The sequence below is a fragment of the Apodemus sylvaticus genome, chromosome 1, assembly GCF_947179515.1.
Source record: "Apodemus sylvaticus chromosome 1, mApoSyl1.1, whole genome shotgun sequence".
Lineage (NCBI taxonomy): Eukaryota > Metazoa > Chordata > Mammalia > Rodentia > Muridae > Apodemus > Apodemus sylvaticus.
This window is the reverse complement of record NC_067472.1, coordinates 69,799,707-69,827,474: the sequence shown is the minus strand read 5'-3', so window position 1 is coordinate 69,827,474 and position 27,768 is coordinate 69,799,707. Positions and strand designations below refer to the sequence as shown.

The 27,768-nt window shown below is 43.4% G+C and overlaps 1 protein-coding gene across 2 annotated transcripts; it reads right to left on the bottom strand.

The window, feature by feature from the left end:
* On the bottom strand, nt 1-27,768 carry Mki67 (marker of proliferation Ki-67). 2 transcript variants are annotated; one of them, XM_052196447.1, is made up of 15 exons: nt 27,434-27,768; nt 25,217-25,295; nt 25,012-25,127; nt 21,969-22,035; nt 19,476-19,521; nt 18,095-19,048; nt 15,952-16,127; nt 14,889-15,150; nt 14,685-14,803; nt 14,416-14,587; nt 13,299-13,454; nt 4,177-12,458; nt 3,041-3,469; nt 1,340-1,414; nt 1-326 (listed from the first exon to the last, which is right to left on the bottom strand). In XM_052196447.1, the coding sequence occupies exons 1-15, from the start codon at nt 27,523-27,525 to the stop codon at nt 261-263; spliced, it is 11,091 nt and encodes a 3,696-aa protein (XP_052052407.1). In that variant the 5' UTR covers nt 27,526-27,768; the 3' UTR covers nt 1-260. The 2 variants fall into 2 exon arrangements, with proteins under 2 accessions (XP_052052407.1, XP_052052413.1); XM_052196453.1 differs by lacking the exon at nt 18,095-19,048 and having other exon boundaries at nt 27,434-27,767.

The window sequence follows — 27,768 nt, the reverse complement described above, 5'->3', positions numbered from 1 at the left end:
TGAATGTCACAGCAATTTATTGGGTAGGACAGAGGGCTACATTTCTGTCTGCTCACTCCAAACATTTAAACTGTTATTGCTCAGAGACCCCTGGTGATCACCTTCATGATCTCCATTGGAGTTTGAAGAGAGTATCACCAGGAAAGCTCAAAGCTTCTTCCTTCCTTAAACACAGGCAGTATTATTTACACTGGAGGTGAAAAAATCACACTGGAGCTTATCACTAAGCCAAACTTAGTTTTCCTTCTTAAATGTTTTTGCTACATAGTTTCATTTTTCTGACGACTTCTTGTTCTTAATTTCTTGGTGTATACAATGTCTTCATCCTGTTTGGGAAGAAAAAAACAACTCCTAAATAATGTGAAGGAACAATTTTTGTGACTAGCTCAATTTAATGAATCCCTCATCCTTACTAGGTGTCACTCAGGTCTCTCATCTAGAAATTAACTTTGAGGGGCTGGAGAGATGGTTCAGTGTCTAGGGGCACCTTCTGCACTTACAGAGGACCCAAGGTTAACTCCCAGCATCCGCATGGTGGCTCATAACCATCCAGGGGACTAGATGCCCTTTTCTGACTAACCTCTGTAGGCAGGTACAAGGTACACATACATATACACATACATACGTACATACATATGGCAAAACACTCACTATACATTAAAAATAACATAAAACACAAAACAAAAACAAAGTGTTTTTAAAAAGAAAAAATTAAAGTTGGAAATTACTTTTACAATGCTTACCTTAAGGCTGTTTCTTCCTAAATGGTTTCTTACTTAACTTTTTAAACTTAAACTCTGTGCTCTTCATAAGTTTCTAACATATAAAGGTTCTCCACCAGTATATGCGGTTCACTGATTAGAAAACATCATTCAGAAAAATTGAATGTGGCCTAGATGAAAATTTAAGTGTCCTAAAGCCAACTTGTCACAGACAAAGAAAGTCACTGTGTCCTGAGGTCGCCTATGAGGCTGCAAAATGATAATGGGTCCTCTAAGGCAGTGGGGAGATGAAGGCTCCTTCCATCTACATGGAAGCAGGGATCCACTCTACAAAAGGTCCCAACAGCCACTTAGAAAACAACCCAAAGTTCTGGTACCCTATAAACACAAGGCCCATCCAATGTAAATTAGGAAAAGCCAAGGGTGATGCTGGGCATACTTTAGAAGCAGCTTTGAGTGATCATGGACAGTTAAGAAAAGGAGACAGAAAACAGGAGCTCTAAGAGTGAGGCTCAGTATGGACAAGATCTTGGCATGTGAATGCTGTTGAATTCCAGAAAATAACAGGTAGATGCTATCACGGATCTACTGTACACATGTTAGAAAGGCGCACACACCAGATGAGAGGCTTGCTCCTCCTGCACACTTGTAGGATGGACCCCTGGAAAACACACCCCATGCAGTATCTGGGTCTATGGATAACAGAACAGACAACAAAGATTTAGTCCTGGGAAAACTCGTCAGTGTATGGAGTCCGCTGGGCACCAGTGAGAAGAGGCCTGAGTGCCTATGACACAGTGAGCTGGCCTCATCACTCTCAGGGCTTGGCTGTTGTGGTCAGGATCATTTGAGTAAAAAAACTGGCTCTTACTCCTCCCATTTCATTCTGATAAAGTACTACTTTCAGGATTATGAATCTGTGCTAAGAGTTCCGAGGGAATATAAGATACACTTGTCTTGCCACCATGAGATAGTTTCTGCTTCCAGACAGCCACCTCCACTTCCTGGGTATTGCTCTATTTTCCTGAGCCTCTTCCATCCTCTAAAACAGTTGTTCTCAACCCCTTTGTGGGGTGTCAAACAACCTTTTCACAGGGGTCACATCAAATATCATGCATATCAGATATTTACATTATTGATTCATAACATTAGTGATCAAGTAGCAATCAGATTTTATGGTTGGTGTCACCACAACATGAAGCATATTAAAGCGTCTTAGCATTAGGAAGGTTGAGAACTACTGCTCTATGTACTGTAGCTGCACCTTCTCATTAGATTTTCACGACTCTTGCTCCATCCCTCAGCTATGTGGGATGTTTTGTGGCCTCTGGGAAGCCTGGGTCTCCTTGCATTGTCTGTCATGTTTCTTGGTTGACCCTAGAAGTGGTTAGGACTGCCAGCTCAGCACCCCTCTACCTTGAGTGGCTGTTACTACCTTTATCTCATTGGCTATCTCAATGTTCAGAGTGTGTTCAGGTTCAACCAGAGTGCTAAGAACAATTATGTGTAGCTCCCACAAAAGTAACTGCCTACCCCATCTTTAACTTTTCCTAGACTAATGCTTAATGTAAGCATTCCAATGGGAATGATGCAAAGCACAGACAGCGCATGAGCATTTACAGTCTACTAGCTTAGAACTGTGAGCTTTGGGTGCTGAAACAACGCACTTCCCACTGAGTAGAGTTTACCTATTTCCATTTATTTGCTTAGGAAACAGGCAATCCTGGGATTATTCTGCCATTTATTTATTTAATTATTTAAATCAGATTTATTCCTTTTAATTTTTATGTTTTTTTGCCTTCACCTATGTATGTGCACATGCCTGCTTGGTGTTTAAGGTCAGAAGAGAATATCAGCTCCCCTGGAACTGGAGTTACAGATGGTTGAGTCCTGGAAATCACACCTAGCTCTTCTGAAAGAGCAGTCAGTGCTCTCAACTGCCGAGCCAACTCATTTAACCATTTTTATGGAAATCTTTTGAGGTCTAGATATTCCCACCTTTGTTTTAGTTAAGTGCTGCCAACCTAGAGAGGCTGAAGTTGTCATCTATAACCATGATAAGCCGTATCACAAACATCAGAACATGGTATTACATATAACTAGCTAGCTCTTCTAGAATGAAACCTTCAATCCTTCAATAGGTAAATTCACTATTCAAAGTGGAATTACCAAAACAGACACAAGGTAGGTGGCCTGAATGATGGCTTCTCCCACTAGCTTAGCTGGAGCTGCTGGCATGTCCTATTTGCCGTTGTAACCTGGGCATAAATATTAGAATGTTCTGGGTCTTGTAGAATGTAAGACAGCAAGGTCCTTACCTTCTTTGGAGTTTTTGCATCTTTCTTGGCACCTCTAGTTACTCTTGGCTTAGGTTCACTGTCCAAAGTGACTTTCGTTTTTTTGGATCTCAAACACCTAACATCTGAATCTCCAGAGACTCCTTTCTCTTTCTGAGTCTTTATCAAGATTTCTGCACCCGATTTGCTTGTTTTCTCTTCTGCTTCACGAGGCTGGGGAGTCTCAGTCTGTCCTCTAGACCTCAAGCACGTTCTTTTCCCACTGACGTTGCTCTGAGATACAGACTTCTTGGCTCCGTCATTTGGATTCTGCGGCTCTGTCTCCTGGGAGGCAGTCTTCATAGTCTTCTCATTTTTCTCTATCCCAACTTTCTCTGCAGATGCATTAAACTTGGATCTTGGCTGTTTTTCGTTGGTTTTCTTTCGGTACCTAGAGCTCTGGGGTGTTTTCTAAGGGAATGAGAAGATAACCACAAAATTAGTTAAATCTAAAAGATCAGGAAAAAAAATAAAAGCAAAAATATAAAAAAAGAAAATGGCAAATTTTATATTGATTAATTTACTAAGAGTCATCTATGATATTCAAGATACTAGCTACTTTGTTCCTATGGAAAAATAATCATCTCTACTAATAAATTCAGGATGTCAACCATAATACATATCAAAAACACTCCAGTTCAAACTATTGAAGAATGTCCATCATAAAGGCAGTAAATGAACCACTGGTCTTTTAAAGATCACTAAGGTACAAGGCCCTGCAATCTTTGAGGGGTACCGTGGTGACCTCCTTGTTTCATTCCCTCTCAAGGATATATAAACCTTAGCACCTGTGTCCTTAATACTGTTACATACACAGAACAATACTGACCACCTGTTCCCTGATTAATTCTTCAAACTAAAGATATATACCATTCATTCACTCCCTGAGAACTACTACAGTCACTTTTGATCAGCTCTTTTCCAGAGACGAAATGATTTAGGAGTTAGTCTATTCCTTGTGGAAATCCCCAAGGGATCACTGGCTATAGCTATTAATGGTGATAAATGAAAACTGTAAAGAAATGAATATTTACATGTGGATAAACTCCCAGCTATACACAAATAACTGCAGCAAAACACTGTCCCCGACAAGCACCCACTATGTCCATCTGCATCACCTGCTCTGGAGTGACAGGGTTTTCTCTTTTGGCTCCCATTTCTTCTGTTTTCATAATGGTGCTAACCTGCTCTTCGACAGATTCAAGTTTGTTTGACACAAATTTCATGTGTTTCGTCTTCGCAGGCTCAGGTGATACATGCCTCTTGCTGGAAGCAGCCCTTTGTTTCTTGGGTACAGGCTTCTCATCTGTTGCTTCCTGCTTTGGTGCTACAGAGCGCAAAGCCCTGGTTCTCAAAATGCTTCCATCTCTTGCAGACTCCCTCTTGGGGGACAGGAAAGGGTTGCTTTTGCTTTGTAATGCTGCAGCATCTCTGGTATCCACCAACACTTCCTTGGGGTCCTCTTTAGAGGCTCTCAGTACTCTTCTGCATGTTCTCAGAGGTTTTACTGGGTCTGCCTTTTGCTGTAGAGTGCTCTTAAGGATACTAGTGTCATGTGTTAGTTTCTCAGAGTAATTGGAGACTTGGGTTATTTCTTTGGAGTCACCCAGGTCTTCAGGAGGTTGAACCCCATCCTTATGTGTCCTTAGCTGCCGCCTGCTGCCAGTTACTTTGGCTACTGCATCTAATGTCTGCTTTATGGAGGCCTTTGAAGCTTGAGTACCACTGTCATCAATTTCAGGGACCTTATGGGATCGCATAGTTTGCCTTGATGTTGGCACTGTCTTAATTACTGCTGAAGGCTTTTCATCTGCCTCTACTTTCCTATGTCTTGTCCTGGGCCGTCTTGGTGAGGTTTGGAGGCTGTCAACTTGCTCTGGTTGTAGAGAATTACAGGCCATCTGTGTTGGCCCTTTATCATTTGCTGATTCTTCAGTGTGGTCTAGGGTTTGGATTAGTCCTTTCAGACCAGCCAATTCTAGGGTCTGTGCCTCCTCCTTGGGTACCCTCCGTGGCCTCTTGCTGACAGGTACACTTGCTACTGGGTCAATTTTCTGCTTTGTAGGCTTTTTAAGCTCTTCAACATTTATACTATCACCCACAGGCTCTGTGAGTGTGTTCCTGGTTTCCCTGGAGGGTTGCTTTCTCTGTGCTATGGGCTCTTCTTTTACGCCCACTTTGACTACTTGTAGTCTGAGCTGCCTATTTAAGCCTGATAAGGGTTGCTTCTCTTCTGGTGGTGGAGATTTGGAAGACATTCTTGTGGCAGTTTCCTCTTGGAAACTGGTCAGTTCTCTCAAGGATTGGGTCTTCTTACCTGTCCTTGGTTGGTTCCTCCTGACAGTTAAACTTATGGCTGGGGTTTGTTTCTGTGCTAAAGATTCCTTAAACTCTTTGATATTTTTACTCTCACCCACAGGTTCTTTGTGTGTTTTTCTGGTTTGCCGTAACACTCTTGTTGTCTTACTTTGTGGTATGGGCTCTTCAGTCACACCCAGTCTCCTGAGTCTGCTTCTTGGCTGTGTCTCTGAGGTTGTATCCACAGGCTCTGGAGATTTGCTGAGCATCTCTGTGGTTTTGTCAACAATAACTGAGTCCATTACCAAGCTTGGAGCTTGGTAGACCTCTTGGGAGCCAGGCAGATCCTCCAGGGTCTTTTCTGCTCTTGTAATTCTTTGCCGCTTACTGCCAGGCATATTGACTGCTATGTCCAATTTTCGCTTTACAGACTGCTTCCTTGTTTTAATGACTTTGTCTTCACCTTCTGGTTCTCTAGATAAGTCCACAATTTCCCCTGACATTTGTGGATGCATTATGCCTCCTGAAAGTTCATTTTTTACATGAACTTTCCTCAAACCACTTCTGAGCTGTCTCTGTGAGGTTACTGAAATGTCTATTGGCTCTGGTGATGGAGCTCTGCCGGGCAGTTTTGCAGGATTGTTCAGTGTCACTGAATCCTTGTAATGGCCTGATGTTTGGAGGAGTTCCTGAAGACCAAATAGGCTTTCTGGAGACTGGGACCTTTTCTTATACGACCCTTGCTGCCTCTTGCCACGAGTAACATGTACTGCTGAGTCCAACGTCTGAGCTAAAAATACCTTCACATTTTTGGTCTCTCTGCCATGATCGGCTGGCAGTGTGGGTGTGACTTTCTGTGATGCACACCTTGGCTTACTCAGTGGAGAGTGTGTTCCTCTCATATCTACCTCCCTGAGAGCTGTCTTGGATAGTCTTTTTGTGCTTGCCAGGGTTCTGACTGGTTCTGCTTGTGAAGATTCCAAAGACATCGTTGCACTTTGCTCAACCGTCACAGGGTCACTGGCACCAGCTGGTGTTTGGAAGAGTTCTTGGAGGCCATCCAGGTCTTCTAGGGGCTGAGTCCTGTTCTTAGGTGTCCGTGACCTTCTTTTACTCCTTGCTGAAATCCTTGCAAAATCCAGTTTCTGCTTTGGAGTTTCCATGAAGGCTATGGTGTCATGTTCTTCCTGCACTGGCTCTGCTGTGCCTGCAGCTTTGCCTGGTGACTTTGTTCTTTTCCCAGGTGTTGAAGGCTCTTCTCTCACATCCACCTCTCTGAGAGGTGCCTTGGACAGTCTCTTTGTGCTTGCCGGGGTTCTGACTGGTTCTGCTTGTGAAGATTCCAAAGACATCGTTGCACTTTCCTCAACAGTCACAGGGTCACTGGCACCAGCTGGTGTTTGGAAGAGTTCTTGGAAGCCATCCAGGTTTTCTAGGGGCTGAGCTCTGATCTTAGCTGTCCGTGACCTTCTCCTCTTATGTCCTATTGAATTTGCTGTGAAATCCAGTTTCTGCTTAGGAGTTTCCATGAAAGCTGTGGTGTCATTTTCTTCCTGCACTGGCTTTGCTGTGCCTGTGGCTCTGCCTGGTGACTTTGTTCTTTTCCCAAGTGTTGAAGGCTCTTCTCTCACATCTACCTCTCTGAGAGCTGTCTTGGACAGTCTTTTTGTGCTTGCCAGGGTTCTGACTGGTTCTGTTTGTGAAGATTCCAAAGATATCGTTGCACTTTCCTCAACCGTCACAGGGTCACTGGCACCAGCTGGTGTTTGGAAGAGTTCTTGGAGGCCATCCAGGTCTTCTAGGAGCAGAGTCCTGTTCTTAGGTGTCCGTGACCTTCTTTTACTCCTTGCTGAATTCCTTGCAAAATCCAGTTTCTGCTTTGGAGTTTCCATGAAGGCTGTGGTGTCATGTTCTTCCTGCACTGGCTCTGCTGTGCCTGTGGCTCTGCCTGGTGACTTTGTTCTTTTCCCAGGTGTTGAAGGCTCTTCTCTCACATCCACCTCCCTGAGAGCTGCCTTGGACAGTCTCTTTGTGCTTGCCGGGGTTCTGACTGGTTCTGCTTGTGAAGATTCCAAAGACATCGTTGCACTTTCTTCAATAGTCACGGGTCTACTGGCACCAGCTGGTGTTTGGAAGAGTTCTTGGAGGCCATCAAGGTCTTCTAGGGGCTGAGCTCTGATCTTAGCTGTCCGTGACCTTCTCTTATGTCCTGTTGAATTTGCTGTGAAATCCAGTTTCTGCTTAGGAGTTTCCATGAAAGCTGTGGTGTCATTTTCTTCCTGCACTGGCTTTGCTGTGACTGCAGCTCTGCCTGGTGAGTTTGTTCTTTTCCCAAGTGTTGAAGGCTCTTCTCTCACATCCACCTCTCTGAGAGCTGTCTTGGACAGTCTTTTTGTACTTGCCAGGGTTCTGACTGGTTCTGCTTGTGAAGATTCCAAAGACATTGTTGCACTTTCCTCAACAGTCACAGGGTCACTGGCACCAGCTGGTGTTTGGAAGAGTTCTTGGAGGCCATCCAGGTCTTCTAGGAGCTGAGTCCTGTTCTTAGGTGTCCGTGACCTTCTTTTACTCCTTGCTGAATTCCTTGCAAAATCCAGTTTCTGCTTTGGAGTTTCCATGAAGGCTGTGGTGTCATGTTCTTCCTGCACTGGCTCTGCTGTGCCTGTGGCTCTGCCTGGTGACTTTGTTCTTTTCCCAGGTGTTGAAGGCTCTTTTCTCACATCCACCTCCCTGAGAGCTGCCTTGGACAGTCTCTTTGTGCTTGCCGGGATTCTGACTGGTTCTGCTTGTGAAGATTCCAAAGACATCGTTGCACTTTCTTCAATAGTCACGGGTCTACTGGCACCAGCTGGTGTTTGGAAGAGTTCTTGGAGGCCATCAAGGTCTTCTAGGGGCTGAGCTCTGATCTTAGCTGTCCGTGACCTTCTCTTATGTCCTGTTGAATTTGCTGTGAAATCCAGTTTCTGCTTTGGAGTTTCCATGAAGGCTGTGGTGTCATGTTCTTCCTGCACTGGCTCTGCTGTGCCTGCAACTCTGCCTGGTGACTTTGTTCTTTTCCCAAGTGTTGAAGGCTCTTCTCTCACATCCACCTCCTTGAGAGCTGCCTTGGACAGTCTCTTTGTGTTTGCCGGGGTTCTGGCTGGTTCTGCTTGTGAAGATTCCAAAGATATCGTTGCACTTTCCTCAGTACTCACAGGTCCACTGGCACCAGCTGGCGTTTGGAAGAGTTCTTGGAAGCCATCCAGATCTTCTAGGGGCTGAGTCCTATTCTTAGGTGTCTGTGACCTTCTCTTATGTTTCATTGAACTTGCTGTGAAATCCAGTTTCTGCTTTGGAGTTTCCATAGCAGTGGTGTCATCTTCCTGCATTGGTGCTGGTGTGCATTTGGCTCTGCCTCGTGATTGTGTTTGTTTCTCAAGTATAGGAAGTTCTCTCACATCCATTTTCGTGAGACTCGGCTTGGACAGTTTCTTTGTGCTTGCTGGGGTTTCGATATGTCCTGGTTTTGTTGATTGCAAAGCTATTTTTGTAGTTTCCCCAACAGTCACTGGGTCTTTGCCATTGGCTGGTGTTTGAAAGAGCTCTTGGAGATAAAGTAAGTCTCCTGAGAACTGAGACCTTTCCTCACGTATCCCTCGCTGCTTCTTGCTGACAATTCGACTTGATGAGCCCAGTGTCTGAGGTGTGGATTCCTTCACACCTTTGTTTCCTTTGTCATCTTCTTCTGGCCCTATGGGTATGTGTAAAACCTCCCGTGTAGCCCTCTGTGGCATATGCACTGGAGAGAGCATTTCTCTCACAGCAATGCTCCCAACACTTGTCTTAGCTGGTCTCTTTGAGGTTTGTGGGGTTTTAACAAATCCTGGTTGTACAGATTTCAAGGACATTCTTGTTCTTTTGTTACCAACTAATGGATCAGAGCTGTATAATGGTGTTTGGAAGAGTTCTTGGAAGCCACCATGATCTTCCAGAGTTTGGACTTTTTCCTTAGGTGTTCCTGACTGTCTGGTAAGTCTGGTTACATCTGCTGTAGTCTTCAGTGTTTCCTTTGAAGTCTCCATAATAGCTTTGATGCCATTATCCTCCTGCACTGCTGCTGTGGGGGCTCTGCTCAGTGACTGCTTCCGGAGAACTGAAAGTTCTTCTGTCACATCCACTTTCCTCAGGCTGACCTTGGGCAGACTCTTTCTGTTGATTTGGGTTCTAACTGGTCCTGATTGTGGTAATCCAGTAAGCATTGAGGTTTCAGTCGTTGAAGAGTCCTTAGCACAGCCTGGTGTTTGGAAGAGCTGTTGGAAGTCACTCAGGTCTTCCAAGCATGGTGTGTTACCCTTTGAGGAACATCGCATCCTCTTACTGCCAGGCATACTAGCTGTTGGCTCCAATTTACGCTTTGCAGGTTTCCTAGATGATGTAATGACTTTGTTGTTATTGGGTAATTGAAGTGTGTCTATGCCGTCTCCTAATTGTAGGTATTCCTCTGATTCTAAAAGTTCTTTAACATCCATTTCACTCATACTTGCCCTGGATTGTCTCTCTATTCTCTTAAGGGTTACGGCACTTTCTGGTTGTGGAGAATTAAAAGACATTTTTTTGGATTTGTCAACTGCTAATGGGCCATTGGCATGGTCTGGTGTTTGGGAAAGTTCCTGGAAACCAGTGCTGTCTTCTAGATATCGGGCCTTTGCTTTAGGTGTTCTGGACTGTTTCCTAAATCCTGTTAAATGTCCTGCAAACTCAAGTTTCTGCTTTGGAGTTTCCATGTAGGCTGTGGTGTCATTTTCTTCCTGAACTTGTGCTGGTGTGTCTCTGGCTCTGCCTGGTGACTTTGTTCTTTTCCCAAGTGTTGTAGGCTCTTCTCTCACATCCACCTCCCTGAGAGCTGACTTGGACAGTCTCTTTGTGTTTGCCGGGGTTCTGACTGGTTCTGCTTGTGAAGATTCCAAAGATATCGTTGCACTTTCCTCAACAGTCACAGGGTCACTGGCACCAGCTGGTGTTTGGAAGAGTTCTTGGAGGCCATCAAGGTCTTCTAGGGGCTGAGCTCTGATCTTAGGTGCCTGTGACCTTCTCTTATGTCCTGTTGAATTTGCTGTGAAATCCAGTTTCTGCTTTGGAGTTTCCATGAAGGCTGTGGTGTCATGTTCTTCCTGCACTGGCTCTGCTGTGCCTGCAGCTCTGCCTGGTGACTTTGTTCTTTTCCCAAGTGTTGAAGGCTCTTCTCTCACATCCACCTCCCTGAGAGCTGTCTTGGACAGTCTTTTTGTGTTTGCCGGGGTTCTGACTGGTTCTGCTTGTGAAGATTCCAAAGACATCGTTGCACTTTCCTCAACAGTCACAGGGTCACTGGCACCAGCTGGTGTTTGGAAGAGTTCTTGGGAGCCATCCAGGTCTTCTAGGGGCTGAGTCCTGTTCTTAGGTGTCCATGACCTTCTCTTACTCCCTGCTGAATTCCTTGAAAAATCCAGTTTCTGCTTTGGAGTTTTCACGAAGGCTGTGGTGTCGTGCTCTTCCGGCACTGGCTCTACTGTGACTGCAGCTCTGCCTGGTGACTTTGTTCTTTTCCCAAGTGTTGAAGGCTCTTCTCTCACATCCACCTCCCTGAGAGCTGCCTTGGACAGTCTCTTTGTGCTTGCCGGGGTTCTGACTGGTTCTGCTTGTGAAGATTCCAAAGATATCGTTGCACTTTCCTCAACAGTCACAGGGTCACTGGCACCAGCTGGTGTTTTGAAGAGTTCTTGGAGGCCATCAAGGTCTTCTATGGCCTGAGCTCTGATCTTAGCTGTCCGTGACCTTCTCTTATGTCCTGTTGAATTTGCTGTGAAATCCAGTTTCTGCTTTGGAGTTTCCATGAAGGCTGTGGTGTCATTTTCTTCCTGCACTGGCTCTGCTGTGCTTGCAGCTCTGCCTGGTGACTTTGTTCTTTTCCCAAGTGTTGAAGGCTCTTCTCTCACATCCACCTCCCTGAGAGCTGTCTTGGACAGTCTCTTTGTGCTTGCTGGGGTTCTGACTGGTTTGGTATATGGAGATTTGCTGGACATTTTTGTGATTTTGTCACCAGGTACTGGTGATAGAAAGAGTTCCCGGAAACCAGTCAGGTCTTCCAGAGGCTGAGTCTTTTCCTTAGCTTTTGCTAAAGGCCTCTTGCTTCTAGTTACTGTTGGGGCCAGCATTTCTCTTTCAGATTTTTTCAAAGCTTTGATATCCCCATGCTCACATTCTACTCTGGCAGTATGCCTGGTTTCCTCTGACATATGTATAAGCTTTGTTAGGGCAGAGAGTCCTTCCTTCATGTCTACTTTTTTCCCAGATGTGCTGGTCCGTAGCTTTGTACTTGACTTGATGTTCTCTGCTATAGGTTGTGGGGATTTATAAGGGACTTCAATTTTATCATCACCTATGGGTTCATCTTTGTGGTTTGGTGTTCCAAAGTGTTCCTTTAAACAAGCTGGGCCTTCTAGAGGTTGTGTCATTTTGCTAGGGGTCTTTGGCCAGCGCGTCTCTTTGGTTGCATATACCACTGTGTCCACTTTCTGTTTTGTAATTCCTTGATCATCACTTGCTGATGTATTTTGCATGTGCATGGATTCTTCCAGGTTTTGTATGGTTCCTTGTTCTTGACTAAGTAGTTCCTCAGCACAGTCTGCTGTTTGGGTGACCATCTGACTTCCTGTTAAATCTTTTCTTGACTTCTGCTTTCTGGCACTTGATCTTCTAGCTGATGTTTTTTCTGTACCTTCACTTAATTCACCATTTTCCTTGCATCTTTGTGAAGAGTTTTCACTGTCCTGCGCCTGTTGATCCACTTCTTGTCCTCGAAATGTCTTCTTTAAATGTCTTCCTGTGATGCTCTCAGCAAGGGCTGCTTCTGTTTTTTCATTCACACTTTCTACAAGGGTATGTATGAGCTCTCTAGATTTCCTAGATGCAGTCTTCAGAGGCTCTGTCTTAGAGACTGGAGTCTTTTTCTCAAGGTGAGTAATGTTAGGAGTTTGCACTGTGTTTTCATGTCTGATGCTTCTCCGTCTTAAGGAAGGACTTGCAGAGTATCTATCAGATTGCTGCTTTGCTGCATTCTGAGTACTGGAGAACACTTTCTCTCCTATAAGAAACAAAAATATATACTTAAAAAATGTACCATTTTCACCACCTACTACCAGCTTAGTATTTTATCTTTAGTAAGTATATAAGATTCAATAACTTAGCTTCTTTTCTACCAAGTAGTTACTAGATGATGTCAACTTTGTCTTATTTATGATCTATTAAATGTTATTTGGTAACAGAGAAGAGCCATTGTGAAACATCCTTAAGAAGGGTCTTCTAAAGCCTGTCAAGACATGTGACATAGACCTAAATACAGGCAATCTTTGTTCCGGAAAAAGTTGAAACATTTATTATCTTGATTCACTAATGAAGTAATAAATTCTATTGTGCATGTTTAAGGTCCAAATCAAATTTCTATGTATGCAACTGTGATCCTCCTACCTCCGCCTCCCGCGTTCTGGGATTAAAGCCATATACCACCACACAAAGTTTTTGCAATGCTTTAGATTTAACCCAGAGTTCCTGACTGCCAGGCAAGCACACTACCAATCGAGTTACATCTCTATCCTTGCAATAATTTTTATTTTGTATAATCTATATATAAATATGGCATTACAAGTGTGCTATTTGTGCCTCAATCCTCTTATAACAAAGAAGCTAGAAGCATATAGATATCATTTAGTCTTATTAGCTGAGCAAATACTTTCTACCAAGCTAGGTCAATGATTAATGTTTAGAAAAATTGCAAAGACTGCTTGAAAACAGAACAGAGAAAGTGAAAATGGCATTTCACCAGGAAAAGCTATTGAAGAGAAGGAACCTAGTATTGTCTATAAAGAAAAGGCAATCTTCAAGTCTCCATTCCAAAGTTTAACAGTGGAAAAGACAATAAACTAACCCAAAATCTCTGAGGTGGTGGTCAGGGGCGTGTCTCCTGAATTAGTTACTTGCAACTGTTTTTCAGACAAATTCTCTGAATTGGAAAGAACGGAGCTCTTGTCACTCATCTGCTGCTGCTTCTCCTTCACTGGAGTCTTGAACATTTCAGTTAGTCCTGACAAAGGAAAACATTGGAAACATGGTTTACATTATCTCATTCCTCACACAAGACAATATAGATGACAAAAAAGAAGTTTTCAGATTCCAGGCATGCATCATCTCATTAAAATGCTGATTTTTGTTAATATGCTCATAAAAAGTTAAAATAAAATAAAAAAACCAACAACTCATATAGCCAATTTCTCTAATCCTCTCCTACGGGAAAGGAAATACAGTGATTTAGTTGACCTCTGTAGTTTTCTAAACCGGTTCCCAAAAATAAGGCCCAGCAAAGGGACAAAATTTAGACATTGGTACCTCTCTTCAGAGTACTGATATCTGGGAATCTATGACCCAGAAGCCTTGTTATGCCCTCAAGAAGTCCCAGGTTTCTCAGATCTAAATCCTAAGTAAAAATAATATGTTTCTACAGTTTAGAATACTGACAGAACACTGACCATTTTCAGTCCTCTCAAGGACACACATGTGCACACACACTTTAATCTAAGTATCAGCCCTGCTTACTCACTTTAACATCAAAAAGGCAGCAGTGACATAACCCCATATGGATGATTAAGCTTTCTGAAAAGCTTATGTGTCATTCTTCTCCTTGGAAAAGATAGTAACACCCAATCATCCTCACACCACAACACTCCTTTCCATTTTCTGTACATACACACTGCTCACCAGAGGATATGCCCTTGAGATTTCCATCCCAGCTTCCTGTAGGACACAGATTCCCCCAAATTGACTGAGACCTGTCCTTCACTCCCAACCAACTTTATCTTTGAATATTATCTTTATCTTTGACAGCAGAAAGCTGGCGTGATGGGTTAATCTGTAGTCACTCACTACTACTGGGCTCCCAGCTCCGAAAGGTACCGTGGGATGAAGGTAACAAGCATTAAGGAAGTCAGAAACAGTAATATCAAGAAGGCTGTGACTACAGGCCTTCTAGTAAATGTGACTACATTTACCTGACAGATCTTCACTGAAGTCTACTTTTCGGTTTAGCATCAAGTTGTTCAGCATTTTGTAGGGTCGGGCAGGCACGCTTACTTTTTCAATCTGTGCTCTCCCTACTACAATGGTACAGGGCGAGTTTGCATGGCCTGTACTAAATTGATTGTGAAGGCTGCTTGTGGGTTTCTGCAGACAAAAGTAAGACAGACAACATATCACAGCATGAACAATCCATGCCTTAGACAACTGAAAATAAGAGCAGTGTGTGGCTGAAGCCCTATACCTTTGGAGTACTGGGTCTTCTTTGTCTTTTGCTCGCCTGCTTTTGAGGGACTTGTTTCACAACTTTCATTTGTGTTTGTTTCACGCCAAGTTTTACAACGTCTGCCCATGATTTTGCAACTGTCAAAAGGAAAAGATGGTGAACTTTCAAAACCCAGCATAAGAAAGATGAGTTTGAACTCTTTCTGCCCAATACAGCACTGACCAATCAGGTTGGCTTCAGAAGCACCACTCCTCCTTTTGGAACAAATCATCTGTAGAATGCCATGCTGACTCCGGCTGATGGATGCTCTCTTCGGGGGCAGGCTGCCACTCTTCCTGCCTGCTTTCTTGGGAATGTCTGTCTCACATAAGAATTTGTTTCCACTGGAAGCAAGTGAAGTCCTGCCTGATCTGCGTCTTTGATCATTTGTCCTCGGTGGAGTTTCTCCAGGAGACTCTTGTTTCCCTGGAGACTGAGGCTTTTCCTGAGAAGGCAGAGTCATTTATGAAAAACCTGACCAAGGAGGCTAACATCTCTGTAACATCTATTAAAAACCTTTACAACAAACCATGTAGCTTTTACCTGAAGCACCCGTGGCTCTATCTTTCAAGGGATCAGTTGCCCTATTCATTTAAGCAAAGGAAGGGGACATATGCACCAGTGGAGTCTATTTCCACAGGAACACTACTCAGTGAAAGAAGGCATTCCAATTTCAGCTCAGCCAACACCAGCCCTGGGGTGAGCCTGGAGAGGGCTACTTACTTCTAGGAGGTGAGACAAGGTAGAAAGGTATTAGGTGTCCTTCCATGTCTTTTGGCTACTAAAAGAATAAAGCTATCCAGGGCCCTTTTAGGAAACTGAGCTATGCAGCCACAGCAAGGAAAAGCAACAGAATGGTGACAGAGAGCTAAAGGCCTAAGGACTGCATGTGCAGAAGAGAGATGTTTTACCAAAGACTTTCCTTCCCACAACCTCAATGCCCTTGTACTGCCCCCCCCCCCCAAAAAATCCAAAGCAATCCTTGTGATCACATATGCTGCTGTCTTTAGATTCTTTTAAATGATCCCAGTGTGTCCTAGGGTCATATGGCCCTGTAGTGTGTCAGGGTCTTCTTCAAAGGCAAAGTGCCCAGAACTACCTGATAGCCCCATGTGTTTGTTACTGGGCATGAGACAAGTGGTAAAGAAATAAGATCTCAGTTGCCCTTTGTCTCTGTTCGGTTTTGGATGGAGTGGACCATCTGTGAAATATGAGGTACAAACACAACACTGATTGCCTAACTAACCTTGATGATTTTCTTCAGGACAGCTGGACTGTGAGAGCCAAGAGACTTCCTCTTGGCTGGTGTTTCTCCTTTTTTGAGTGGTGTATTCGGAGGCAAGTTTTCATCAAATAATTCAGGTTTTAGATGACCACCAAAGGATACACGTCTTCTCTTCAAAGGCACCCCCTCGCTCTCGCCTGAAGTAAGGAATGCAAACACATGAAGAGCAATGTCAACGCCATGCCAGGTCTTAGGATTTATTTCAAAACAGCATGAGAAGATAATGCACTGCAAAGGCACTGAAACATGGCACCTTTATTCATAAAACTGAAGCCAGAGCAGCCTCAGGACTTCCTCAAAGATCTCAAGAGAAACCAGATGCATTGCTCGTCAATTGGAGAGAAGGGAGGTTCTCCTTAAAACTGAAAATTGCATTAGCTTGAGAAAGTCATCTGCCCACAGCAGCAGGTGTCACTCTCCAGCAGAGGCAGAACCTGAGCAGTGCCCTGAGGAACTTGATAAAAGACACACATACGTGGGCCAGACCCAGAGCTGCCTTTTGAGTAATTTATATGAGCAGGCAAACTATCTTAGGTTGTGCTTGTGAGAAGTTCATGCAACCTAAACCCATTATACAGCTTCCTGAATCTTCTACAGAAGCTTCTGCCTAGGACTGGCACTCTATTATGAGGTACCAACTGAACACTGACTGATGGGTTCAAGTGTCACTGACAGACAGCCACACCAAAAATCACCAGCAGAAGCTGTGCCTGATAGAAAGGTTATATTCATGGAGAGCATTCCTTTCTTTTTTTTTTTTTTTTTTTTTTTTTTAAAGATTTATTTATTTATTATATGTAAGTACACTGTAGCTGTCTTCAGACACTCCAGAAGAGGGCGTCAGATCTTGTTAAGGATGGTTGTGAGCCACCATGTGGTTGCTGGGATTTGAACTCAGGACCTCTGGAAGAGCAGTCAGTGCTCTTAACCGCTGAGCCATCTCTCCAGCCCCAGAGCATTCCTTTCTTTAAGGCAGCATGAAACAAGTATTATTTGCAGGAAGATGCCATGAGGCCACTCACTAGGTAGCCTTGGGTGGTCACTTCATGTTTATAAAGGGAGATAAAGATAAAACTTTCTCTAGGTGGTAAGATAACTCAGCACGTAAGGGTCTAAGGATCTGAGGTCAATCCCTGGAACTAAGATAGCACATGGTGGAAGGAGAGACCTGACCCCCTACAAGTTGTCCTCAGACTCCCGCATGGCACATTCTTTTTTTTTTCCTGTTTTTTTTGGATTTGGTTTTTTCGAGACAGGGTTTCTCTGTATAGCCCTGGCTATCCTGGAACTCACTCTGTAGACCAGGCTGGCCTCGAACTCAGAAATCCGCCTGTCTCTGCCTCCCAGAGTGCTGGGATTACAAGCGTGAGCTACCACCACTCGGCTGCATAGCACATTCTTATAAAAGTAAATGTAATAAAAAATTTAAAAATAAAATGTTAATGCCTTGGAAGGATATAGAGAACTTTGCTGGTATAGAAACCTGAGTCCAGACCAAGGCCTGAATAAAATGCTAGTAAGGAACTGAGAACAAGCCAGATGGTGGTGAAACACAGTCAATCCCAGCACTTGGGAAAGAAAGGCCAGCCTGGTCTACAGAGTGAGTTCCAGGACAGCCAAGGCTACACTCTGTCTCAAAAAACCAGAGAGAAAGGGGGGAGGGGAGAGAGGGACTGAAACAGAGTTTGAACAGCCATGAGCCACTCACTATGTTCCAGGATGGATCAAAGGAATGATGATGATTTATTCCCAAAACCCAATCCCAGAAGATATATTTGGTATTCAGAACCGTACACTAAATGAAGTTATTAGGATTAAACCCCTTATACTGTAAAAGAGGAGAAGTCACATTTTCTTTTCCTGAAGTAGTTTTTGTGATATGGTTCCCCACTGAATTAGTTGCACCTCTTCTATTACACCTCTTTATAAATGGCAAAGTCTTCAGTACCCACGTAAGATAAAGCTTGCCTCTTATAGCTACCAGAGTACTTAGTGTGTTCTTTAGCACACAGCTAGTTACACTAAACAAACACCTTATTCACTCATAATACGTAAGGTGGAGAGTAACCTATTAGGGAAAGCATATCTACATTAAATAACTTACTAATGGAAACACCAAAGTTGCTGATATCAACGGCACTAAGACCAGGTAGGCCAGAGCAAGTCTGGTCGGCTGCTGTGGCCAGTTTCTCAGGCTTGCTGAAGGAATTCTTGGGACTTTTCTTTTCACCTGGAGCAAGGCGTTGAGTTAAAGAAAGCTGCTTTTGTGTCTCTGCAGATGGAACCTTTGCAGGAATACTTCTTCTCTTTTTGGAAGAGGAATTTTCTGGTGTATCAGCAGGGCTGGCAACATCTCCAACCTTCACCACAGCTTGGTTTCTAGCTACCAGTTTACCAGGGGTCACTATTTTATGAACTGCCTCGGCACCTTCACCTTCATCCAGATTCACAGAATTTCTTCTGCCAGTAACATGAAAGTCTTCATCCTTAAGTTGCTGTGAATTCTGCACAGGGGTCTTCATTTTAGCTGTCTCTGTGGAAGTCTGAACAGGCCCCTTACCACCGCTCCGTCTCTCGGTCCAGATCTTTCCTACTTTGGGTGAAGAGGTTGCTATAACAGGGGTGTTCCCACTGGACTTTGGTCTTGCCTTGCATGACACCGATAGCTGTGTCTCCCATGATTCTTTTGCTGCACGGTCAGATGGGGGTTCTGATTTTCTACAAGATTTCTGTGACTTTACATTCAACTCTTCCTTCATCGACTGATAAAGTTTCTCAAAGGGAGATTCCTTTTTGTTGCTATTGCTAAGGCTCTGTGCAGGAGAAGATTTCAGTTCCCTGTAATTGCTCCCTGTAGCCCTGGACTCCTTAAAGAGATCCCCAGAAGTGGGCTCTTCTATGTTTCTGCGATTGTGCTGTTCTACATGCCCCGATGAATCTTGGGAAACACTGTCCTTTGAGCCACCTGAAGCAGGACTATCTGAAAAGAGGCCCTTGGCATGTACAAAAGATCTTGAAGAAGTCATTTTTGAAGCTTTGGTATCTTGACCTTTCACATCTTGGCAATAAATATAAAATGAGAAACAGAAGTTCAATATTTTCTCAGTGATTTAAAATTTCTGAATTCCAGTACCGTATTTTTAAATTGCCTTGAATCCTAGCTTTTCATTTAGTCCACAAATTAATTCCTTACACTTGTCTTATGCTATTTCCATCTTAATAAAGCACATTAGCTTTGAATATCTAGTGATGAGTGATGTAACAAATCCCACCAGACAGATCAAGATTAACTGGGCAACTAAAAAAGCAAGCACTAGGGAACAAGTTTCTCAGCTCTCTGCTTTGGTTAGGTATTTTAAATGGAACTACTCTCTTAGGAGTCTTGGAGACCAGGGATTCTGTCTGTGTCCCCATGATCCCACCCTTGCCACTGTCATAGCAGTCTGAGGCTGAGGGTACCAGAACAGAACACAACCAATACCAACCAGGGTCAGCACAGAAGCTATTTCTTGAGGCTCGCCGCGCTGGTTCCTATATATTAAAAGATAAGAACAGGAATTTAAGTGCCTTTTTAAGTGTGGTCATTTTTTAAACAATGGAAACTTTTCATTAATTACATTCTCTGTCAAACTGCTTCCTCATGACATTTAGAGGCTTGAAAAATACAGCCAAGTACGTGAAAGCTAGTGGTCATGACTTCTTAGCTGACTTGTTTTCTTTCCTTTAAGGTTTATTTTTATATTTATGTATATGTGCATGTATCTAGGCATATTTGTGTGAGTACCTCCAGGTGGTTGTGAACTGTCCAGTGTAGGTGCCAGGAACTGAGCTTGGGTCTTCTGGAAGAGAAGCAAACTTTTCTTTTTCTTTTCTTTTTTTTTTTTTTTTTTTTTTTTAAGATTTTAAATGAGTACACCGTAGCTGGCTTCAGACACACCAGAAGAGGGAATCTGATCCCATTACAGATAGTTGTGAGCCACCATATTGTTGTTGGGAATTGAACTCAGAAACTCTGGACAAGCAGTCAGTGCTCTTAACCACTAAGCCATCTCTCCAGGCTCCTGTCTCCCAGTAAGTTTTCTAGAATTTCTTTATCTTCCAACATCATATGAAGGAAGAAGCAAAGGTAAAATTAGCTTTCTCCATCTGTTAACTCACCATAGAGGCCCTAAGTTTCACCAGAAATGAACTCAGGATGTGCTGAACTGCAGTCCCACTAGCTCCTGTGCTCTCCTCCCTAGCAGGGCCAGGAAGTTAAGACACAAAGGACAGTAAGTCCATGTGTACTACTACTTCAGGGCCTGAATGTCCAATTCAACACTTTCTGAACCCGTAGACAGTGCCTACATATTTGGGAATACAAAACTATTCTGGAAGTGAAGAATACATGTTTGTATGGGCTATGAGCAAAATTGGTATCGAGTATCTTTCTCGCATGCTTCACATCTTATTTCTAGAGACAGGGAACAAACTAAGACTGAACTTCACCAGTCTGGCTAGATTAGCTGGCCCCCAAACACCAGGAATTTTCCTATCTCTGCCTTCTAAGTGACAGGGTTTATAGGTATATGCTACCACTCCCAAATTTTTTTAAATGGGCTCTAGGGCATCAAACTCAGGTGTATTTGCTTACAGAAGAAACATTTTATATAGAGCTATCTTCCCAGTCCTGTAATTTTTACATGATTATATTAAAGAGGCATGAAATTACTACTAATTACTATCACACTATTTCTATTGAATTTTAATGCTTAATTTTATTACAGACTAGTTACCAAATAGTTCATCAACTATTAAGTCGTACTTATCTACTCCACAGATCAACTATCAATAATTTTATTTTATTATATCTATTAACAAGTTGAATGGTTACTGATAGGTCACCTCAAAAATAGCTTCTACCAGAGGTCGATGAGCACTGGGCTCATCTAAGGAAGAAGCAATATTGAAGTAAAAGTGCCTGTTGCTAAATGTAGGTGAACTACATTTCACCTAAAGTTCCTAATCCAAGGGACTGCAGTTACTTCAGGGTACATGTTTGACCCAGGGTACATTCTACTAGGAGAAACAAAGACTCTCAAGACTTACCCTAAGGCTACTGAATCCCACCAAGCCTCTAATTTTGTGTCCATAATTGTGCTTTAGTAAATACCAATGGCAGTAATCTTGCTGATACTATCCAGTGACAGGGTTCCCTTACATGTCAAGCACTAGACTCACTTTCTTAACTAGGAAGCTTCTTCAGCACTCACTTTTCACAATGTGATTATGGACAGGAACAAAGAGTGGGAGACAAAGTGACTCATTAGATGTCTCTAACTTTTATTTCTCTTAGGTCTCAAACCTGGGACAAAGACTAACTGAGGTATCCATTAACATAAAGTGGCGGTGGTTGTCTTGTACTCCTAACATGCCTCTACCTGTTACAGGGCCTCCTGGCCGGCATGCCCTCCCCGAACTCCTCTGCCCCCTGTATAACTCAAACACATTGGCTATGCCAGTCTCTTGGGCCAGGCTGTCTCTCTTAAGTCTGGCTCCTCTCCTCTCTCCCTTCCGCCAGCTCAAGCCCATGTTCACTCGGTACTCTCCCAGATGTCAGTCTCTGCCTATGTTCTCCTTCCAATCTATAATAAACATTCTCCACCACACCTAGCAGGCATGTCCTTCCTTTTTTTATTTTTCATACAATTTCTATATATTCGGGCTATTCTAACATGGGCTTGTAAGATCACCACACAGTAGAGTATAAGACCAAGTTAGTACTTGATTTTTGAACAGCAAAAAGAAATATGGTTTTGTGTTATTTTACTGTGCTCACGGTCAACTTATTCCCTGATCTTGTTACTTAGATTTTTCTGCTGTAATCAGAAAGCCATTCCTGGTCACCATTTGACAAGTGAGAAATCACTTGTTAAAACATATTAAGAGTTCCCATCATGACACAAGAATCAAGGTCAAACCTGAGCATTTCCCCTCACCTTTCCAAGTGACTTCCGTGGAACTTCTGTGGACCTGCTTCCATTCTCATGACATCCACTTTCATACCTACAGTGCACACAGAGTCAGGGGAAGAATGAGAACGTCCAGATTTCAGTGCTACAGACACAAACCCTGAAACAAACCCTAGGCTTAGTTCAGAATAGTGGCTTACACAAAGAAAAGTTTTTAATACTAAAAACTTAATATTAATGGTTGAGTTACAAAGCCACATTCCAGAATTATGATCACTATTTCTTCACTATCTCTAGAGGAGAGGCACATCTTAAGAAGATAGCACCAGAATCATGACAGATCTTGGTTATCAATTCAGAGCTGAAATCCTTTACTGTGCACAACAGAAACTTTGGTACCGCAGTGAAGTGGCTTAACTTGAATTTAGATGCTGTCTATGTAAGATCTGAAGCCAGGCAGCATCTGAAACCCGTCTCCAAGCTATCACAGTGCTGAGCCGAATCTCTTTTAAAGAGTCTAGTCAATAAAAATGTCCCTTCAAATTGTTCAAAGAGGCAAAGATCATTTTATAAGGACTTAAAGGAAAATCCATCAAGATACTGTATCTTTAAAAAAAATGTCTGTTTAAAGTTAAGCCACTTAACAGCAGGTTCCTAGACACAACAAAAGCCTTAAGTATAAAGAGCTAAAAGTAAGGAGGCAAAAAGATTATACTATGTAAGCATAATGAATTTTGTCTTTATATTTATCATCCAAAGGAATTACTAAGGCAAAAGATGTGACCAAAAGTAAGAGATATTTCAAATGACAAAGAATTATGTGCATAATTTAGAATTATGTCCAGGAGTACACAACCACACACCAGAGTGTAGAATCAAAAATAAATAAATAAATAAATAAATAAATAAATAAATAAATAAATAAATAAGTAAAGTATGTGTGTATGTATATGCGCACACACACACACAATGATAAGGAAAGTAAATTAGTTAAAGAAAAACAAACAAATCCTCAATGGATGATTTCAATATATCTCTTAAAACTATTAAGCAGGGAAATAATAAAATAATTATTAAGAATAGAGAATTTAACAAGTCTACAGAAAAAAACACTGCATTTGGATTTGGTAGCTGTAGAATACCACTTTCAAATACAGGAAATGGGGGGAGGACATTTGATCACAAAGAAAGTCTTGACAGATTTCTACTGGAAATCACTCAAATTCTCAAACAAGAATGAATAAATTGTGAACACTCTTACATGTTACTCTCTATACTGTGCTTTGTTAATGAAATACCTATACCATGGGAAGAAACAAGCCAAAGACACCCAACATGCTATAAACCACACATACAAGAACATTAGTCAGACACAAACACACAAAGTTTTAAGCTAATTGTAGTGTTTAAATGTAGGCATAATGTTATTGTGCCCTGTGTAAAGATTATCCTTGTATTATTCCAATGCTGATTTCTGGCCCCCATTTCTGGTTGCAAACCTTATTCTAAGAATCTCCTGCCTCTGTGTTATGTAAGCATTGTTCCCCAATTATTCCCGATTGATCAACAAAGCTAGCTGATCAGCCAGTGACTGAGAAGGGTAGAGAACATGGCTGGACTTCCGGTCAGCCAGGGGAGGAGAGGAGAGAGAGTGAGTAGGGGGAGGGAGGGGAAAGGGGAAGAGAGGGGAGCAGCAAGGAGAGGGGAAGGGAGGTGAGAAGGGGAGGGGAGGGAGGGGGGAGGAGGGGGAGGGGGAGGAGAGGGGAGGGGAGGGGGAGGGGAGGGGAGGGAAGGGGAGGGAGGGGAGGGGAGAGGAGGGGAGGAGAGGGGAGAGGAGGGGAGGGAGGGGAGGGGAGGAAGGGGAGGGGAGGAGAGGGGAGGGAGGGGAGGGGAGGAGAGGAGAGGAGAGGGGAGGGGAGGGGAGGAGAGGAGAGGGGAGGGGAGGGGAGGGGAGGAGAGGGGAGGGGAGGAGAGGAGAGGGGAGGGGAGGGGAGGGGAGGGGAGGGGAGGAGAGGAGATACCTTGAGAAACACCTGGAGCCTGGAGAGTCAAATCAGTACTAAAATGCAAATATTACTGGAATTTTGATTGGCAAGTAGCCAGATTAGCACAGAGACTTAAAATAGAGTAATATCTGCTCAGTTGTTGTACCCTTAAAGCTTGTTAAATAAATATAAAAATCCAGTCTCAATTTGGGAGCTAGCTGGGTTAAAAGAAAAACACAGCAGTGCACTTTTTAAAATGCCACTAACAGTCACAAACAGGTAGCAAGACTCCAAAGACACCTCTCTCTTACAGCCACCATGGTGGCTTACTAAGAGAAAAGTTGTGATTAGAGAGAAAACACACGCACAAAGGTGTAGGAGTTTCCCTTGTGATTTGGCTGTAGTGTATTAATTAGTCAGTTAGGACTCCCACAATTAAAACACAGTCGGAATACCTTAAACAACAGAAATTTGCCGCTCACAGTTCTGACTGGAAGTCCAAGTCCAAGGCATCTGTAAGAATGGCTTCTCTGGGCCTCCTGGACTGGCCGCCCTCTTCCTGCCTCTTCACAGTGCTTCCCCTCATTCACTTGCTCCCCTGTATGCTAATCTTTCTTTATTACAATGACATCAGTCCTAGGTTAGGATGTAGCCCAACTGCCTCGGTTTAACAAAATTGTTCTTTAAGGACTAAACCTACTCTCTAAGGGACTAGGAGCTAGGAACTTTAAGATGTTCCATCACCACTGGAAAGTAAAGATAGGAGGGCACTGGGCTTGGGTGTCTAGCCAATCTAGCCTATTTGGTAAATCCTAGGCCAGTTAGAAACCCTGATCAAAAAGGAGGGGGGAAAACTGACCCAGATCTGAGGACCACACCTAAGGTTATCCTCTATTCTCCACAGGAACAGGTCCAGTCACCTGCAGGTACACACACACACACACACACACACACACACACACACACACACACACACACGAAATATTTCCACCATCCATCAACACCAAAGAAGGATCAACAATGATACTAGTTTGTGATTAAAGAAAGCACAGTATTCAGAATTCACCCAGTTAGTTTTCACCCACCTAAAGGATCGATCAATGATTGTTATTATGTCTCCATGTCTCAGCTGCACAGGCTCATCTATCACAGCCCCATTTACTTGTGTTGGATTGGTGGAACTGAAATTATATAATATTGCCTACAAGGAGAGAGGAGAGGCAAACACTAAGGACTTGCTTCAAGTCACCTTCAAAAAGCTTTAAGAGTTGATTTCCAAAGACAACTTACCTCTTGCTCTTTGACTTCAATTTTGCAATGTTTTTTTGACACTACAGGCAGCTGGATACGAATGTCACATTCAATACTCCTTAATACAAAAAAAGTAAGGGTTTGAAACTACCAAGAAAAAACCCTCAAGTTTTCAAAATAATAGCAGAATTTGACTAGTATGTTTAGACTATAAGTGTAACGACACAAGGACTGAGAAGATATCAGACAGTGCAATGTTCACAAGTACTGCCTAAAAAGCCATAAAAGAATATTGAGACTTCTAGTACTTCAGAATAGTTATATTAGAAAATACTAGAACACACAAGTACTTTTCATATAAGTAGTTATAATTACAAGACACAGATAAAAGAGAACTTTCCATCAGTTTAGGAGAACTTTGTAATGTGCTTATAACAATATGGGTGTTTAAGGACACAGGAAGGTTCTAGCGTGAAATGTGCTGTGGGTAATCAGTGCTTCAGTTTCTTCACACACAAAAGGTCCATGCCAGCACCTGTATTGCCATTCTGTTATAGTTGTATATGTCACGTGAGTATGTGGCACACTGAATCCAAGTGAGTTTTTTAATCTGTTGTTTTAAAGCCACACCAAGTGCTGGAGAGATGGCTCAGCAGTTAAGAGCACTGACTGCTCTTCTGAAGGTCCAGAGTTCAAATCCCAACAACCACTTGGTGGCTCACAAAGAGATCTGACACCCTTTTCTGGTGCGTCTGAAGACAGCCACAGTGTACATATATATACATATATACATATATATATACATATGTATATATGTATATATATATAAATAAAATAAACAAATCTTAAAAAGAAAAAAAAAAAAAACACCAAGTTGTCAGACTCAGATGTCCTCACAATATAAACACTGAACCACAAACAGTATCTAGATTAGAATGTCTTTCTACAGAGCTAGCATTGTGGTGGCATGGCACAGATGGTACAATTCTAACCCAGCTACAAACCACGAGTTTCACTGGTAGCTCCATTGTGAACTTTAAAAGCCAGAACATAGCCTGACTGCGGTGGGCCACGCCTTTAATCCCAGCACTTGGGAGGCAGAGGCAGGCGGATTTCTGAGTTCGAGGCTGACTGTTTTCCTGTGGACCTCTGGAGTCTAAGAATACCTCTTACTATAAATACCACACAACCAAATGCAAATTGTTTTTTAAAAATTTTAAAACTTGTTAAAAGTATATTAAAGTAATATTACAGAATAATAAAAATGAATGACACTTATGACAAGAATATTTACTTTCTTCTTTTAAACAACAACAACAAAGTTATAGAAAGTTCTTTACTCTTACAGCTTCCTTATTCTCAAGAAAACAGAGGTTTTGGGTATCAAAATACCAGGCAGAGAAACCATATGTCAGAACCCAGTTTTACTGTGCAGAAAGATCACCACAATCCATACTACATACAGAATGCCACAGACATTCTGGACCAGATAACTCCTCAACACCCTGTTCACTGTCAAATACACCACGTCTCTGTCCTTACTCAGCAGTACTAGCGACAGACACCTCTTCCAGGGTGGCATGAAAATCTGTCACCAGACTTTGCCAAATGTCTGAGAACTACCATGCTTGCCTGACCTGCATCTTCCTACCGTCTGGACATTCACCCTGTGTCACACACTGGCTGATCTTAAGTGTCAGGAGCCATATGGAACCCTGGGGATGAAATCATTAACAAGGCAGCTCTTGCCTTGGAATTTAGTCTACTGAGAGACAAACAAAAATCTAAAACCTAGCCACCAACCTGCTTGGTGTTAGAAAAGAGAAAAGACGAGCTTTCTTTAAAGCATCCTCTCAGGTAACATTTCAAACGCCGCAGAAAGAACTATAAGGGTCAAAGTTTGCAAAAGTAGCGATGCAGCAACCTGAAAGGCCTCAGGGAAGATTGCCATCGGACTGACGGGGAGGAAAAGAACGGATTCTCCCACAGCTCCGGAGCAGGCCTCGCCTAACTGATGTTTTCAGAAACATCCAGAGCCACAGCCGGCTGGCTGCCTGACCACGACAGTGAGGGAGTTGCGGGGCACCGACGTCAGCTTCGCGGCTACCAAGTGTAAAATCCCGATCCCATTTGGGAAGCTCCCAATGCATGAGCGTGACTTCCGAACAAGCTACAGGGACAGCCCTGTCAAACGCAGAAGGCCGTAGGGCCGCGGGGTCGCTGCTCGGGGTCACCTCGGCCCCTGCGCGCACTCACCTTCCAAACAGGCAGGAGTTGAGGCTCAGCGGGAAATGGGCGCCGTCGTCGCCGCTCCGCTTGATGGTGACCAGGCGAGCCGAGGACGCCATGGTCCGGGCTGGAGCCAGTGACTGCGGCCGAGGGCGAAGTAGCCTCTCGGTGAAGCTCGCAGTCCTCCGCGCCGGGCCGCTCCACAGCTCGTTCAGTCAGCCAAAATTAGCGCTGCCCGCCGCTCACCGGGTGCAGCCCGCGTCAGAGCCCTCGGCTCCTCGGCCGCGGAGGACCGACCACGGCCACCCGCGGCCTTCGCTCCGCCCGAACCCACACTCCCGCCGCCCGCGCCCCAGGTGCCC